Genomic DNA, 18,834 nt, shown 5'->3' with positions numbered 1-18,834 from the left:
GACGTTCAGGCTGTGACTTGGGAGCAGAGCCAACAACCTAGAGGCCGGCGTAGGTGACAGAGCGTGGGTCCTCGGTGACCTCACCGCTGCATGAAGCCAGTGCAAGGCCGAGGAAGAGGGTGGGACGCGTAAGAGCAGCGCGGCGTCAGGCCACCGCCTTGTCTGTAAGGAAGCGCCGCCTCTGAGGCCCAATCCCGGCAGGCAGGCTGAGCAAACCCGTTCCAGAACTTTCCCGAGGGGGACTGGTGGGGCAGCGCCGCACGGGCCGAGGGCTGAAGGGGCGCAGGAAGGCGCCGGTGCACACCGCCAAGCCGCGGATGAAATCCCGGCATCCTGGGCGGGCTGGACGCTGAAGCGGGTTAGGGACGGCCCCGACTGGAAGCGAGCCTCAGAACCAGCGTCCCCGCAGCCTCGGGGCGGGCTCTAGGCCATGGCCTCTGCGGTGACTGCCCGGGTGACACGGCCAGGTCTGGTTCTGGAAAGCGTGGAGGCCCATGAGGGCTCATCTCCTGGTGCGGGGCCAGCGGGAAACAGCTGTCCTGGGGGCACGCCCTCCGCAGCCCTGCAAGCTCGTCCCCCTCCGGTTGTCTCGAGCGCCACTCCGCCATCTCGTAGGCCACCGTGCCATCAGGCGGCCGAGTCGCTGCGTTAGAGCTCGCCGGAGCTAAGTGCCCGCCACTGCCACGCTCTAACGCGCTCGCTGTCACCAACCAACCGCTCGCACCCAAACCTCCCGCCGCCTCGCAGCGGTGGCCTGGCCTGCCCCGGTCCCCAGCTTTGACGTGTGAGGCCAGGCCTGCGGCATGGCTCAGCTCGCCTTTCAGCCAGCACTGGCCGCCGGCCTGCTGCCGCGAGGGCAGACGGGAGATCCGGAAAGGAAAGGCCGGGGGGAAGGGGCTGGAAACCGTGCTGAGCAATCCCCAAGTGCCATCCCCCTTAATGCTCCCTCACCACCCTAGGTCAGGGCTGTCGTCATCCCTGTCACGTGGTAAGACTGAGGTTCCTAAAGTAACTGGAGGGAGCCCTGATCACAGGGCTTTTCCCAGTGTCACACGGGTTATCTCCCCAGCCAGCCTCAGGAAGCAGCCAGCCAGCCAGCCCGTCCTCTCCACTCTCATGCGAAGAAACTACTTGAAAGGACCAAAGGCCACACCCAGGTGGAAGGGCCAAGTAGGATGTCCCATGTCACAGTGTTACCCACCCCGATTCAAGACCAAGCACTCCTTCTGCAGCTGCTTCCCTGTACACACCTGCCTCACTCATCCCATCCCAAACCAAATGTGACAATGACACCGGAAGTGCACAGACCCTCAGGCCTACCGGGTCTTTTATGCAGTTCAACATGGAAAGTGACACCAAGGGAAGACAGGGGTGTCCCCGTTTGGGTACCTCCACCTCCCACCCTGTACCCTGATCCAATGGCTGCCACAGACAGAAAGGGCCGAGTGGGGTTTGGTCCAGGAAAAGCTGCTGCGGCCGGCCCGGCAGATCGGGAAGAGGAGGCTTCACTTCTTCACAATCTGGATGACGTCCTCATCCTCCAGCGTGTGGTCTTTACCGACTTTCTGAGGATTGTGTTTCACGGAGAGACCCCAGACCAGAGCGCTGTATGGAAGGGAAAAACGGAAGTCAGTGTAAATGACAACCCAGCTCTGCAACAGCTGCCAGGGTGCCAACCTTGTCAGCTTCCGCATCTGAGCTCTTAAAAGCCAAAGGCCCCTCTCCCAGAACACACTCAGAGCGAGAGGCTTTAAGATCCTCCAGCACTGGGACACACCGCTGCAGGCTTCACACATATGGCGGCAAAGATTTACAGAAGTACCCGTCTGGTCAGGTGCCAGTGGCTCACGCCTGTAATCCTAGCTACTCAGGAGGCTGAGATCAGGAGGATCAGGGTTCGAAGCTAGCCCAGACAAATAATTTGTGAGATTCCATCTCCAAAAAATATCCAGAAGTTGAATGCCAGTGGCTCACGCCTGTAACCCTAGCTACTCAGGGGGCAGAGATATCAGTAGGATCCAAGTTCGAAGCCAGCCCAGGCAAACAGTTCGAAAGACCCTATCTTGAACCCTTCACAAAAAAAAGGGCAGATGGAGTGGCTCAAGGTGTAGGCCCTGAGATCAAACTCTAGTGCCGCAAAAAAAAAAAATCTAGAACACCAGCTCTGCAAACTCAAAAGCCCTGAGTTCAAAATCCAGTTCCACAAAAAAACCCAAAAACACCAAATAATAAATAAAATGAATAGATATAAAATCAAATCCTTGTCAAAGAAAAAGTACAATGCCAGTTACACACTATTAGAGAACACCTCTTTCCTGGGTCTACTCTGCTAAGAAAATCCTCCCGCCCCATCAAGAAACCGGAGTTATGTCCTCCTAATTTCTTGGAATATACAAAGGTCATTTGTACCCCTCGGCCTCCAAAATTACCAAGATCTTGTGCTAGTGATGGAAGTTGGTAAAGAAAAAACACTGCAAGCACCTCACAGAAACTTACATGCAAAGAGGTGGGGAAAAGTGGCCACAGTGACACAACACAGTGATTGACTGCACGAAAACGTCTTTGAAACCTGTACTCCCGGCACAGAGACGCTAACTCGTGGTAGAGCCCTTGTCTAACACATACGTACAGGGCTCCAGGTTCGATCCCCAGCACCACAAAAGGAGAAAAAAAGCAAGTGTCAGGAACAGACAGAAGAGAATTAGTAAAAATACAAATATAAAGTTTTTCAGCTGTACTAACAAGCAAACTCAGATGAAGGCAACGTGGCTGTTTTAACAGCCCACTCCTGTCTTCAGTAAAAGCAGTGCCTTTTCCTTTGTTGATAGCAATGTAAAAAGTTCACCCCCGGGGCTGGGGACGTGGGTCAACTGGTAAAGCACCTGGGAGCAGAGGTGCCTGAGCGAGAGGCCCTGAGTTCAAGGCCCAGTACTGCCAAAAACAACACCAGAATAAATAAAGACAAAATGATTCAACCTACTGGAAAATAATGTAGCAAAACATTGGAACATATGAGAAGTCATAAAATTGCCGGGAGCAGGGCTCACACCTGTGACCCCACTTAGCAGGTCGACTGGGAGGGTCACGGTTTGAGCCGGGGGAGACGGGAGCAAGACACTCGTCTCAACAAAATAGCTGGGACAGGCACGTGCAGGTGCCTGTCATCCCAGCTACTGGCAACACAAGTAGGCGAACTGCGATCCAATCCAGCTAAAAGCGGGAGGTCCTGTCACAAAAAGGGCTGGGGGCGTGGCTCAAGTGGCAGAGCGCCCGCTTAACAAGAGGAAGGCCCTGAGTTCAAACCCCAGTACTGCAAAAACAAACAAAGAAAAAATACCTATTAGTGAAGGGGGAAAGGAAGTAGCTCAGCAGGAGCACTCCTTGGAAAAAGAGTGCACTCCATGGAAAAAGAGCGCCATATGCCCACGACACTTACTATTTAAATTCTTTGATGAGATTCTTGTGAATCTTCATGCAGAAGTCCTCCACTGTGGTCCTAGAGTAAGGAAGCACCACTGGCGATGTGTAATCTGGTAACTGGCCTTTGGGTTTTGTGTAACTGCAGTAGAAAGGACACAAAGGTTGCCACTTTCTTAGAAAGGTAGGTGTGCTAAATGCAAACCAACCTCCATCACCCCAAGCTCAAACCAGGACAACCTCCACCCCGAGGAGGAAAATGTCCTCAAGAGAAGCTGGGAGGACAGGCTCGGTGGCGCACGCCTGTAATATCAACATTCAGGAGGCTGGAGGCCTGCCTGGGCTATATAGTGAGACCCTGTATTTAAAAAAAGAAGACCGAATAGGTAACAGGAACAAATTCACTTCTGTCCCCAGAAAAGAGCCAGTGTTTGTTAATGAGCCCAAGCAGGCACCATTTTGGGAGAGTCCGATGGAAGCCCTACAGCAAGGCCAGCCACGCATGAAGACTCACATTCTCACGAGTTTCAGATAGTCCCAGATCTTCTCCAGCAGGTCATCAAAATTCCAGCGGTGATGGGCCGAGATGGGCACACAGTGAGGCACCTTATAGATGATGTCCAGCTCCTCGATGGAAATCTGATCGATCTTATTCAACACGTAGATACAGGGGATGTAAACTCTACAGAAGAGGAAACACAAGGCATTTGTTTGGAGTTGCTGACAAAGCTACGGACGTGATGAGCACTACATCCTCACCCGGCCCCAATCAGCTTTGTGCTAAAATAATGACAAAGTCCAAAGATGGAAGTATACATTGAAAAGTAACAAAACTCAGGCCCTAGTTGCAGTATGAAGCCAGTTGTTCCTGGGAGAGTGGTTTGCCAGCAGGCTATGTAAGAATTTGCATATAATAAGGAGAGAGTACCACTATACACCTATGAGCACAGCACTCAGGAGGCTCAAATAAGAGGACCACAAATTCGAAGCCAGCTTTCTAGCCAGGAGCTCTGCCACCTGAACCATAGCTCTACCCCTTTCGGCTTTAGTTATTTTTTAGTTAGGGTCTTGCATTTTTGCCCAGACTGGCCTCAAATCACAATCCTCCTGATTTCTGCCTCCTTAATAGCTGGGATTACAGGCCTAAGCTACAACACCCCATTTCTGATAATTAGTGACAATTTTTAAAGACTAAAAAAAAGGAGCCAGGTGCCAATGGCTCATGCCTATAATCCTAGCTACTTGGGAAGCTGAGATTGTGAGGATCATGGTTCCAGACAAGTCCAGGCAAAAAGTTGGCTAGACTCCCATCTCAACCAGTAGCTGGACACAGTGGAGCACAGCTCTCATCCCAGCTACACAGAAGGCTGAGATCAGGAGGATTGCAATTCAGGTCAAGGCCAGTCCATGCAAAACAAATTCAAGAGACCTCATCTCAAAGGAAAAAAACTGGGCTTGGTGGCACGAGTCTGCATCCCAGCCAAGGAGGGAAGCATAAAATAGGGGGACCAGGCGAAAAGTGAGACCCCATCTCCAAAATAGCCAAAGTGAAGCTGCAGGTAGAGTTCAAGTGGTAGATACCTGCCTAGCAAGCACAAAGCCCTGAGTTCAAAAAGCAATGTTTTAAACACAGCCTGTACGAGTGTGGTATTCTCATGTCTAACATCACAGCTTCCCAGACGTCAGTTGCCTCGCATGTAAATATCTAACTCAAAAGCCTTGGTTGTTACTTATTTTCAAATGGGTGTCAAATAAATTCATCAAACAAATAAACAAAAAAGCAATTTAAAAACATAATATTAGGGCTGCCTAGCACGTGCAAAGCCCTGAGTTCAAAAGCCAGTACTGCCAAAAAAATACCAAAAATTGTCCAAAAGCTAATATCCAAATGCTAGGGGTAACCGTTCACAAAGTGATTTAATACTAAAGTGTTAATAGTAGTAGTGTTTCATGGAATAGTTTTGGCTACACACTTGGGTTGGACAGAATAGATGTGGCCTGGCCTTCTCTGACTTCTAGAAGGCAGCCTATGAGCTCTCACACGTATGAACTCTGTGACAGCAGAGTGGCCTACTCCCTCCAACCATCACCTGACAGAGCTGGCAGACAAAGTAATTCACAGAAGAAACTGGAATGAGGAACCTGATCGCCACAATCAAACCCCAGAGCAAGGAAGGAGGTTAGCAACTAGACTCCTCATCGTGAAAATAAAGAGATCAAGGCACTCCATGAAGACGCCAGCTCGACTGGCGTCAGAACCCATGACTTCCAGATTCCTGATCCAATACTATTTGCATCACAAAGCCTCAGATTCAAACCAGGCACCGACTACACGCTCAGTACCTGTTTCCCTCCACCACGTCGATGAGATCATCAGCCGTGGCGTCACTCCGCAAAGTCACGTCAGCATTGTGAATTTTGTATTCGGCCAGAATGCTCTTCACGGTTTCAGCGTCCAGCTCACTCTGAGGGCACTGGATGGACACAGCAAACAGTGACTGTCAGTAAGGGGCTTAGGCCAAGAACTACTGCACAGACCTGGATGATTTTGGCTAAGACAAAAACTCGTTTCTAAAGACATTGTCCTGAGTCAGACACCAGTGGCTCACACCTGTAATCCTAGCTACTAGGGAGGCAAAGGGCAGGAGGCTCACAGTTTGAAGCCAGCCCAGCAAACTGACCCTATCTGCAAAAAAAGCAATCACAAAAAAGGGCCGGTGGGGTGGCTCAAGGTAAAGGCCCTCAGTTCAAACCCCAGTAGAAAGAAAGAAAGAGAGGGAGGGAGGGAGGGAGGGAGGGAGGGAGGGAGGAAGGAAGGACATAACTAAAACCTCCAAGGGAGTATCAACGGGCTGCATTGTGTGTTCTTGTGTCCTGTCCTGTGCCCCACCTCCCATAATTCATTGAACTCCAACCCTAAATATCTCAGAATGTGACTCTATTTGAAGATAGGGACTTTAAAGACAGAATCAAATTAGAATGACATCATTAAGTGGACCCTAATTCACTACCAACCTTGCCATCACCCTGAACTCAGACTTTTCACCTCCAGAATTACAAAAAGTAGGTTTCTGTTGCTCAAGCTACACAGAGTGAATACTTGACCTCAGCAGCCATAGCAAACTGGTGCAGAGAGAAGCTTGAATGTGGAAATTCAGACATAATGACATAATAATGGGAAAGAGCTTCTGAACAAGACAGCTTAACCCTATGTCCATCTGAATTCTAGAAGGTTTCATTTAGTCAGAAGCTCTCAGTCCTCAATTCTGTAAGAGACAGCATTTCATACAGCTAACCACTCCTGGCTTTAAAGCTGACCAAGCTTCAACCTAGATCACTGCCCGGGTGCCTTCTTGACCAAAGCACCTTGATATGTAATGCCTAACGCCTGATCGTCCCTCCTCTCCAAACCTACTCCAACCAAAGAGCGACCATTTTAGTAATGAGTGTTTTTTTTTGGTTCAGGACAGAGAAAAAGTCATAGTCATCTCTGATTCTCTTTCTCTCACAACCCAGAATCTAATCAATAATTCCTATCAGCTACTTTCAGAATTTTTCCAGAATCGCTTCTTTTCTCTCTACTGTCACAACCCTGGCTTAATAAGTCATCATCAGCTCTTCACTGAATTACTGTGCTAAAGTCTTATATGGTTCCTCTGCTTTGCCTTCAATCTACTCTCAACCAATAGCATTATGGCTCCATTAATTCTGAAGTCAGATCATGGCTGCCTCGGATCAGAAGCCAAGCATTAGCTGCCTAGCTCCTGCAAAGTAAAAAGCTGACCGCCAGTAGCCCACGTCTATAATCCCAGCTACTTGGGAGGCTGAGATTAGGAGGATCATAGGACAAGGCCAAACCAGGCAAATAGTCCTCGAGACCCCATCTCCAAAATAACCAGAGCAAAATGGACTGGAGGAGTGGCTCAAGCGGTAGAGCACCTGCTTTGCAAGCGTGAAGTCCTGAGTTCAAACCTCTATGGCCCCATGCTATGACTTCATCTCTAGCTACTCTTCTGCTTATTCACTCTGATGTTCTACAGCCACCAAAGACATGCACTAGGGACTTGGGACTAGCACTTGGAATGTTCTCTACATGAAATATTCTTTCCCCTTGCTGGGCGCCAGTGGCTCACGCCTGTAATCCTAGCTGCTCAGGAGGCAGAGATCAGGAGGATCAAGGTTCGAAGCCAGCCCTGGCAAATAGTACAAGAGACTCTATCTCAAAAAAATCCAACACAAAACCGGGCTTCAAAGTGGCTCAAGTGGAAGAGTGCCTGCCTAGCAAGTGTGAGGCACTGAATTCAACCCCAGTACCACAAAAAAAATTCACATCAGATAGACTAAAACACAGGATATTGTTTGCCAACTACTCATATAGACAGAAAATTGCTCCATACGCCCACACTACCACCGACAGAAACCCCAAAAGAGAAAAGGAAATTGCAAAAGTGGGTCTCAAGAGTGACTCCTCCAAACCTTAGTCCTTCCTGTCAGTCATTACAAGGTCACTGTTAATTTCCACATATGGGTGCACGTGCGCCTTGGTCACGACTCACTCTATCCCTTCAGTGGCCTGTCCCGGGTCACTGCCCCACTTACAGTGGCTGTGAGATTGATGCCCCCCTTGTCTTTCTTCTTAAAGCCAATGTTTGGGGGTTTGCTGTTCAAGCGAATCCCAAAGCCTTCCAGCTCATTCTCAATTATCTTCTTATGTCCCAAGGGCTTCAGGACATCCAGGACAATCAAGATCAAATTACACGTTCGGGCCACTGAAGAATCAAAAAAAAAAACTGTACCACAACAAAGTTCAATAAAGCCTTTAATACTCAAATACTCAAACAGAGGCGTTTTCCTCCTGACACTTGGGAGATAATGTTGTTTGCTTTTTTTTTAATACACACATGAAATTCTTAGATGTGATCAAAGATTTACACCACTACATACCCGGAAGTCATCACACATTCACCCAGAAGTGAACCCAACTTTGACACACCCCAGTAGAAAAGCAGTCGAAATGAAGTTACCAACTCAAATGCCAAGAGCTCAGACAAATTTAAAACAGATCTCTAAGGCTGTCTGGTTAATGTACTTCTGATCAACTCTGCTGAGAAACAATTTATAAAACATAACTGGTGCCCAGGATAAGCATATGGTTTGATGCTTTAATCACCACAGCAATCAAGATACAGAACATTCTCGTCACCTCCAAAAGTTCCTTGCCCCCTTTCCATCAGTCTTCTCCCTCCATTACTGGCCAATCACTGACCTGCTGTCTGTCACAATGGGCAATTTGTATTTTTTAGAATTTCACATAAATGGAATTACACAAAATGTAGTCTTCTGTGTTCGAATCGCTTACTCTAGCAATTTTTTTTATATTCAATGAGCCAAATTAAAGCTGGAAAAGAAAGCTGAGTAAGGAGAGTGATGGAGGAAGTTAGCCAGTAAAGAAAATCCTTGAGGTAGCATTTGGTGGAGACCTGAAGAAGGCCAGGAAGGGCACCTTCTGATCCTGTAGGAAAGTGTTCTGAATGTAAAGATTATTCACACAAGTCCAAAGACCCTGAAGCGGGAGAATCTTTACTATAGTCAATGAGCAGCCAAGAGGCCAGTGACTCCTGAAATCCAGTGAGAGAGGAGATGAACAGAAAAAGAGGTCAGAGACCAGCCACAGGCTAGTTATTTATGGCCTGTGCTGTGGCAGACTTTGGATCTCACTCCAAATAATAAAAGAAGACATGAGAAGTCAGGCCAAGAAGTGACATGATCTGACTTGCTTCCTCGATGCCACCCTTCCAGCTACAGTAAGAGGACTAGAAAGCAGCAGGATGAAAAACGAGACCAGATAGAGAGCACAATGGCACCCTGGACCAGGAATGGCAGCACAGGTGACAAGAAGAGTTCAGAGTTGTTAAAACTCAACAGGGAAAACTGGTGCTGTTGAGAGTGGCTCATTATGGCAAGAAAAATAAAACTGGATCCCCTTCTAACACCACTCAAAAAGTAGGTAGCTTCATTTATAAAGAAAGGGCAGTATCTCATGTGTACAATCCAGCTACCTGAGAGGCAGAGATCGGGAGGATGGTGGTTGGAGGCCAGCCCAGGCAAAAGCTTCACGAGACCCCATCTCAACCAATGACTGCACACTGTCACCCTATCTATTCAGGGAAGCACAAACAGGAAGATTACCATCGAGGCCGGGCCCAGACATAAGGAAAGACCCCCCTCAAAAATAACCAGCGCAAAAAGGGCTGGTGACAGTGGCTCAAGTGACAGGCAACTTGCCTGGAAGTGCAAGGCCCTAAGTTCAACCCCCTAGTACCACCCAAAAAAAAAAGAACAGGAGGCTTACCTAGGGACCCCACCAAAGACAAAACTTAAATAAACTTCAAAAGCACAAAGCACACACAAAAAAAAGGAAAACTGGAATCAATCAAAATATCAAATTTACAAAAGTCTACATTGACTTAAGCTTACAATCTGAGCACGCAGAGACTGAGGCAGGAGGATCTTGGGTTTCAGTTCAATCTGGACTACCCAAAAAGACCCTGTCTCAAAAACAACCAAACAAACAGAAAGAAACAATTAAGGGTTTCTGTTGAACAATGATCACACTGAATAAAATGAATTGAGAGGATATTTGCAACATCCAAAGCTGACAAGGATTGAATAACTGGCAGTGCTGCCCAACAAGTTTCTGTAAAGATGAAAATACTCTGTGCTGTTCAACATGGCAGTCACTCATGACACGTGGCTACGAAGCACCCAAAGTGTGGCCTGTATGTACCTGAGGGACTGGACTGTAAATTTTATCTTAATAAAATAAAATTTTGGTTGTGTGGCTAGTGACTACTGCAATAGACAGCACAGATGTAGGATTTAAGAAAACTTTTTATTGTGATGGGTTTTTTCGAGACAGTCTCTCCAGAACCACTTGCAAGGGGCTGCCTTCCAATCACCATTTTCCTTTATCTCTCTCCTGAGTAGCTAGGATTATAGGCATAAGCCACCTGCGCCAAAATTCTTTTTTGTTGCTGTGAGAGGTTTTTGGGTTTTGTTTGGTTGGCTGCTGAAACAGAGTCTTGCTATGTAGCCCAGGCTGGCCTCACACCTGTAATCCTCTTGCTTCCAGCTCCACAGTGCTGAGATTATATGCATGCACCACCACACCCAGCATTGAGAATTCAAGAAAAAAATTTTAAAAATAATAAGAAAAAGACAGCAATTCAAAAAAGAAAATGGACAGAGGATATGAGAGTTTCCAGAAAACTCCAAACTAACATATGGATATACTAAAGTCATTGGTAATAGAGACATGCAAATAAAAACAACGGGCTATGACCACACACCTGTCATGGCAGCTAAGGTTGGACAGTGTTGGCAGAGATGAGAAGCAGCAGGAACCTTCATGCACAGCTAGTGGGGTGCAGACTGGAACAGCCATTCTGGAGCACCCCAACACCACGTCATCTACCTACAATTGAATGTACCTGAACGACCTGCTCACGGGTCCCGATGCTAAGGAAATTTCCAGTGTGTCCCTCAAGGGGACAAATATGGAATATGTACAGTAGTTTGTGGCTATGCTGGCAGACTGGATAACCACAACGAGAAAAATGACAGGTAAACTGTGGTGCGTTCCTACCACGGAGTGTCAGGAAGACTTTGAGAGGAAAGGATTGCATGTTTGTACAAAAGAGAAAAACCTGATCATGAATCATAATGACATTAGATAAATTAAAATACGTGCAAACAGAACAGTAGGTTTTGTTAAATATCTACAAAGAACAGATGTTAAACACAATAGTATGTCTGCCTACTGGAGAGGAAAAGTGGGGTACTGGGATAAAAGAAACTACAGGACTGGGGCGTGGCTTAAGGAGCAAAGTGCTTAAGGCCTCAGTTCCATCCCCAGCACTGCAAATAAACAATGTAACAAAATGAAATATAGAAATAATGCTGGGTGTTACTTAATACAAATAATGGCACACACCTGTACTCGCAACATTTGGACAGCAGAAGGCTCCTGAGTTCTAGGCCAGACTAGGCTTCAATGGCAAGACCCCTTCTCAAAACAACAACTGATCCACATTTAGACACCTTGGAGATGGACAGATCGAGCAAAGGAGACCAGAAAGGAACATGTGTGTTCATTGACCAAGTGACACAGGTAGCTCAAAGATCCAGTGATCACCTGATGTGACCCTCTCAAGGAAATGTGTACAATAATTAGCCATTAGGTGATTAGATGTGATACAACAAAACTCACAGATGTGCTTTTTTGCTTTATTTTTATTTTTTTGGTGGTACTGGTGTCTGAACTCAGAGCCTCACACTTGCTAACCAGGCACTCTACCACTTGAGCCACTCACCCAGCCCCATAGATGTACTTGATAAAAGCAGGTAAGAGAGTTAGGAGAAGGCAGGGCATCCACTAAATAAAAACAAGATGATCAGAAAGGACAGTCTGTAGACTCAAAGTCTTAGAAATTAAAATCATAACACAGTAGAAATAAATTCAATAGCAGGATTGAAAGATAAAAGTTGAGAAAGTCTCATTAAAAAAAGAAAAAGGAAAGCTGGGCCTGTAATCCTAGCTATTCAGGAGGCAGAGATCAGGAGGCTCATGGTTCGAAGCCAGCTTGGACAGACAGTTCTACAAGATCCTATCTCAAAAAATATCCATCACCAAAAAAAGGACTGGTGGAGTGGTTGAAGGTGCAGGCCTGGAGTTCAAGCCCCAGTACCCAAAAAAAATGGAAAAAGTTGAGGGCTGGGTCCTGAGTTCAATCAAAGAAAAAACTGAGATAAAAAAGATGATTTTTAAAAAACCCGAAAAATACAAAGCCAATCCACAAGTCCATCATCTATCACAGACCTACCATAGAGAAGGTGCACAAGCTGGGCATGGTGGCACATGCCTGCAATCCCAGAACTTTGAAGGTTGAGGAAGGAAGATCATGAGTCCAAGGGCAGCTTGGACTACAAAACAAAACCCTGTCAGAAAGAAAGAAAAGGAGAAAGAGAGAGAAAAGAGCTGAAATTCAACTACACTAGGCACATTTCAAGTGCTGAATAACCACGTATCAGAACACTTCCCTAATTGCAGAAAGCTGTACTGAAAGTCCAGGAAATGTCCCAATTGGTAGAGCGCCTACCTAGCAAGCATAGGCATGGAGTTCAAACCCCAGTGCTGCCAAGGGAAAAAAAAAAAAGCATTTGAAGATTATTCACCAACAGAAAAGAATCAAAAGTGGGGGAAAAGAAAAATATTACCTGCACAAAAAAAACCAAAGATTTCACGACAAAAGAAACTGAGTCATAGTTCACTACTTATCTCAGCGGTGAATGAAAGTCATCACTGCATAACAAACCATGATTTTCGAGTTACCTAAAAATCGTAATATAATTTATTGGAAAAGAATGGAAGAAGAGGTATGGAATATAACAGAGCTAATTCCCTACCATAACATTAAGTCAATCGATAACACCCAAATGAATTAACCAAGAAACAGCAATATAAGCATACTATTTTAAGAAATGAAGGAAGCAGAAGGAACAACTGAAGAGTTGACAGTAGTTGTCAATGTGACAGTGAAGGTAAGGAGAGAGGGGACAGAATGGGTAGCCTTTTTAACATTTTTTTAAAAAAGAAAAGGAAAGGCAAAGGTTGTCAGAAAAGCTGAATTCTAGCTCTGAATCTGCTACCAACAGTGCCTCTAGACTGTTCTCTTCCCGTCCTTAGTGTCTGCACTTAAAAGGGCATGTGGACCATGGCTGTCCGAGGTCCCTTCAAGTTTTGACATTCTACTCTGGTGAGAAGTCAGGTGAACCCACGCCCTTCACCGTGGTACAGTCCCTGGCTACAGGAGCAGCAGACACTAGGGAAGGAGTGACAGCCCAAGACGGTGGCCCTGGACCCCTCACCTGCGATGACTTGCCGGCCTCTGCCTTTCCCATCCTTGGCACCTTCAATAATACCTGGGAGGTCCAGGAGCTGTAAGATCAAAGACAGGGTGGGGGAAGAAAAAAGGAACAACCAGTTATAAATCCGAACAGACCAAACGGGATGACTTATTTTTCCTCAAGTATCCAAAATATACGAGAACCAAATCGAGGTTGGCCGTGGTGGCTCATGCTTGTGTGGTTCGAGGCCAGCCAGGCAGAAAAGTGAGTGAGACCCCCGTTCTAAATGAATAAAGTCTGGTGCCGTGGCTCCCCTCCCATTCCAGCTATGCAGGAGGCCTCAGACAGGAGGACCACGGCCTAAGGCTGGCCAGGAGCAAACAGTCAAGACCCCACATATAGGGGCAGAGGGTAGGGGGGAGCCCATGTGGCTCAAGTGGTAGAGTTCCTGCCTAGCAAGTGCAAAGCCTGGAGTTTAAATCCCAGTACCAGGGACTGATGGAGTGGCTGAAGTGGTAGCAAACTAAAAGCCCTGAGTTTAACCCCAGAATCAATCAATCAATCACTAAATCAATCACCTGGCTCAAAAAGTAGAGCACGAAGCCCTGAATTCAAACCACAGTACCACCCAAAAAAAAAAAAAAAAAAAAAACCCAGTACATCAAAACAAAAAAAGAGCTTGCACTGGTAGCTCACACCTGTAATCCTAGCTCCTTGGGAGACTAAGATTGGGAGAACCAGGGTGACAGGCCAGCCTGGGAAAACAGTTCATGAGACTCCGTTTGCAAAATAACCAGAGCAAAATGGGCTGGAGGTGGGGCTCAAGTGATAGAGCTCCTTCTTTGCAAGTGCAAAGCCCTGAGTTCAAACCCCAGTCCTACTAAAAAAAAAAAAAAAAAAGGAGAGATAAAGAACTAAATCCAATGTTCCTTACAAATAAAAAAGCATGTCACTATAGGCTTTTATATTCTATTCCTAGATGAAAGTATCTAACAACCCTAGCTCAAAGCTACGAGCTAAATTCACAGAGGTTAAGAGAGTAGCCCAAAGCACCTCATGTATTTGGGTTCAAAATCTATTATTCTACATTACTATTTTTCAAAGTTCCCCCACTTTTCAAAAGATTGAAACTCCACACAGTTTTCTTTTTGTGGGTAAAAGCTGAATCTTGACATTTCTATCACAAAAGCTTCTGTGGCCATTCTTAATCAGGCAAGAGCAACAGAGTTACAAGGAAACCCATTAAAAATGTAGACAGCTGAGACCCATGGCAGAAGGGCCATGCCAGCATTCTGATACCAACTCATAAGTCAAAACGATCCACAGGTGGCCTGGCAGAGTGGCTCAAGTGGCTCATGCTTGCCTAGCAATCGTGAGGCCCTGAGTTCAAACCCCAGTACCACCAAAAGAAAAAAACAAAACAAAACTCATTTAAATCAGATCTGCTTTACTTTAAGCAGATCTCCTATCATAGAAATATACTTCACATACCTAGTACTTGGCAAGAGGATTGTGAGTTCGGGGCCAGCCTGGACTGTACAAGAAGAAAAACAAACAAACAAAAACAACACTGAAGACATATATTTCACACTAAATAAACCACAATGAAAGGTAAGGTGATGCAAGTGATGGTCTTAGCTACTCAGAAGGCAGGAGGATCACTTGAGCCCAGGAGTCTGGGGCCAGGCTGCACAACTAGAGAGACTCTATCTCTTAAAAAAAAAAAAAAAAAACGCTAAGGGCTCCACATGGCTCAAGGGATTGAGGATCACTGTTCAAAGCCAAGCCTAGGCAAAAAAGCTCACAAGACCCCATCTCAACCAAAAAAACCACCATCTTCTATCTAACAATGTCTTAGGAGACCAACTTCATTAGGTCTCCAGACAAGAAAGGGTCTGATCACGTTGTTTATTTTATTAAGCCTTTCTGATGATTCCTAGCTACCTATAAGAAAAAAGCCAACCTCCCTATCCCTTAATAATTCCATCCTGACCTAACTTTCCAGATTCAGCTCTACCACTCTTACTCCACATAGAATCTCACAACACAGCTAGATGTTCCCCACTACTTCTACCTGAAATATTTCTTCCTTCTCTGCTGGTGACATTCTAGTTGAACTTCAAGACTCACCTCTGAGCCGGGGGTAGTGATGCACACCTAAAATCTCAGTACTAGGAAAGCTGAGGCAGGAAGAGGAAGCCTCAAGTTTGAGGCCAGCCTAGGCTACTTCACACATAACGAGACCCTGTCTCAAAAAAAAAAAAAAACTCACCTTCAATATCACTTTCTGCACAAAGTGTCATTTGACCCACCAGATCCTCCTCCCCTATTCCACTGGACTACTACAAAGTATTCCACCTGTCAGGCTAGACGTAAGGGCCCAGTAGATCAAAGATCAGACCTGACAGTGAGCTCCTAATGCAGTGCTTCTTAAATACACAACAACAAAAGAAGGTCTTTCCCTTCCTTGGTCTGCAGACCTTACTCACCTGGATCTTGGCACCTTTATATCTGATGACACCAGGCACAGTGGTCAGAGTAGTGAACTCATAAGCTGCCACCTCAGAATATACGCCTGCCAGGTTACTTAGCAGTGTTGACTTCCCCACAGATGGAAAACCCACAAACCCAATTCGAGCATCACCTGTCTTGGCTACATCGAAACCTAAAACACCAGTATCAAAAAGAAATGAGTTACCCTTGGTGTGTTAAGAGTCACGTAAAGTCTTCCATATTTCTGATGTAGAACTCAAGCACACAAAGTTCCCCCTATGTAAGTTCACAACAATCAATGCAGTGTTTGCTATAAAACTTATTCCTCTCCCACTTACACATGTTTTTTTAATATAATGCTTAAGGCTCAAGGATTACACAATAATTGATCAACAAAATAGGGATGGTGGGTGGGGCTTTATGTTGTACATCTTTGAGAATGGTGTGACTGACTGAGTTTTCTTTTCTTTTTTACAAAGGCTGCAAACAGGGATGGCAGAGTGGATCAAGTGGTAGAGCGCCTACGTAGCAAGCATGAGGCCCTGAGTTCAAACCCCAGTGCTGCAAAAAAAAACAAACAAATTCAGAGCCACATTTGTGGCTCTTTGAGTCCTAATCTCACCTCTCTTGGATTCAATCTATTATCTGGACTTTCTTTTTCCCTCTATGTCAATTTCTTTACCAATTTTAATCTTATTAATGGCGTAGCTTTACATACTTCTATAAGCCAATGGAAATCTATTTTGGGTCAGTGCCAGATATAAATAAATAAATTCATAGTTCATTTAGATATTTATTTGCCTCTGAAACCAGCAGACTAAAACAAAATAAATACAGTTTAAGAAACTAGATTTAGGGGATAGGGTATAACTCAGTGGTAGAGCATTTGCCTACCATATATGAGGCCCTGGGTTTGATGTTTCCCCAACACCATTAAAAATAATAATAATAATTTAGGTTAACATAAATAATATAGCTAATAATTATAAATCTATTTTGATAGAAAAACTTTAATTCCCTTGAAACCTCATACATATATTATCTTGATAGAAATTACACCCAAAAAATATATTGAAGTAAAACACAAACCTTCTCCTGGCCCACCGCCACCACCTCCTTTTGGAGTAATGAGTTCTCTCCGAAGCTTGGCCAGGCGAGCCTTAAGCAGCCCTAGGTGATGTGCTGTGGCCTTGTTCTTCTGAGTCCGAGCCATCTGTAAGGGAGAAGACACAGTCATCAGTCAGAAGCGGTTCCCAAGGGTTATAAAACACCCAGAATGCTCCCCAGCTCTGAGAGACAGATGGTGGGGGTATTTTTTTGTGTGTTTTTTTTTTTCTTTTTTCTAGGTCCTACTAATGTCAGTATACTCATATTAAAAACTTTACAAAAGCAAAAGAACCGGCCGGGCGCTGGTGGCCTAAGCCTGTAATCCAAGCTATTCAGGAGGCAGAGATCAGGAGGATCACGGTTCAAAGCCAGCCTGGAGCAATAGTTCATGAGATCCTGTCTCAAAAACTTTATCGCAAAAAAAACCGGGCTGGTGGAGTGGCTCAAGATGTAGGCTCTGAATTCAAACCCCAAGTACCGAAAAAAAATAAATAAATAAGTACTGAGGAGCCCAGCGCCCGGTGGGCTCACGCCTGTAATCCTAGCCCAGGAAGACCCCCATCTCCAAAATAAGCAGAGCAAAATGGACAGGAGGCGTGGCTCAAGTGGTAGAGCGCCTGCTTTGCAAGCACGAAGCCCCGAGTTCAAATCCCAGTGCCATTAAAATAAAAAGTTCTCAGACAACAAGAGACACACGACATTCAGGTGGCATGAACTAGTGCCAAACAGATGTCATTACTTCCAGATCCTACTGCCGGAAGCAACAGTGTGCAAATCGGGGATCACCAGGGTACCCACAGACTGGGGGGAAGGATAAGGAATGGTGAGAACGGATCTTTAAATACGTGACCAGGTCAGCGCTGGAGCATGGGACAGAGGCGGGGGCCGGTCGCGGGCGGCACAAGGGAGCCCGGGGCACTGGAAGGGTGCAGAGGGAAGAGGACGCCGGCTAGGGGTAGTCAGACAGAAACGGGGCCGGGTCCCGACGCGGCTGCAGGGCGACCCGGGAGGAGCGACACTTCCGAAGCAAGGATGCTGGCGCTGGGAGCTGAAGCGCTCAGCTGTGTGCCCATTACCTCGGCTTCGATCTCCGCGATCTTTGCCAAAGTGCCGCTCATGGTGGCGAGGATGCGAAGGACGCAGCGGCCTGCAGTAGCGGGCTGTCTCGATTCTCACGCCAAAACCCGGTGACCACGCCACTAGCAGGCGCTCGCCTCAGCGCGCAGGCGCGGGACTTTTCCTAATTCTCGCGAGATAGTCCCGCGAGATTTCCAATCTCCTCCCTTCTCTTCCACAGACCCCGCCCCGTCCCGCGAGCCAGTGCGGTGTCATAGAGCCCGCGGGAGCTGGGGGCCAGAGAGGCCGCCCCCGGCTGACCTCCCAGAGCGCGCCGAGGGTCGCGCGCAGCTCGGCCCCGCCCCGCCCCGCCCCTCCTCGCGGACCTGCGCCCCGTGCACGGCCGCCCAGGTCCCCGGCGGTCCTAAACTCCTGCTTCTCCTTTTTACAGCTGGAAGACCCCCACACCAATGGCCTCTAGAAAAAAAATAAGTGTAAGAATTGGCTCACTTAGTGATCGAAGGGGAAGCGCCTGTAACACTCAAAAAAAACCAAAAAAAAAAAATGGAAACCAGGTGAGCAGTCATTAGTAGGGACATTGAATTTTTGCAGCGCAGAAAGTGCATTGGGCTTTCCTATTGGTTTTGGGGTGCTGGGGATGGACGGACCCCCCACCCCGGGTCTTGCACATGCTAAGCCACCCTCCCAGACCAGAAAATGCATTGTTGGGAGGTCTGTAATCCTAGCCACTCAGGAGGCAGAGATCAGAAGGATCAGGGTTCAAAGCCAGCCCAGGGCAAATAGTTTGAGAGACCCTATCTCAGTGGCTCAAGGTGTAGGCCCTGAGTTCAAACC

General features: G+C 46.6%; 1 protein-coding gene across 1 annotated transcript; it reads right to left on the bottom strand.

Moving 5' to 3' along the window:
- Positions 1-1,299: 1,299 nt before the first annotated feature.
- Positions 1,300-18,161, bottom strand: Drg1 (developmentally regulated GTP binding protein 1). Its single transcript, XM_020180200.2, has 9 exons — positions 18,000-18,161; positions 16,906-17,029; positions 15,813-15,988; positions 13,345-13,414; positions 8,017-8,186; positions 5,761-5,891; positions 3,932-4,099; positions 3,437-3,559; positions 1,300-1,605 (listed from the first exon to the last, which is right to left on the bottom strand). Exons 1-9 carry the CDS (start codon positions 18,039-18,041, stop codon positions 1,506-1,508), a joined length of 1,104 nt encoding a protein of 367 aa, XP_020035789.1. The 5' UTR covers positions 18,042-18,161; the 3' UTR covers positions 1,300-1,505.
- Positions 18,162-18,834: the final 673 nt, after the last annotated feature.

This window comes from Castor canadensis, chromosome 18, assembly GCF_047511655.1.
Source record: "Castor canadensis chromosome 18, mCasCan1.hap1v2, whole genome shotgun sequence".
Lineage (NCBI taxonomy): Eukaryota > Metazoa > Chordata > Mammalia > Rodentia > Castoridae > Castor > Castor canadensis.
This window is presented reverse-complemented; position numbering and strand designations above follow the sequence as displayed.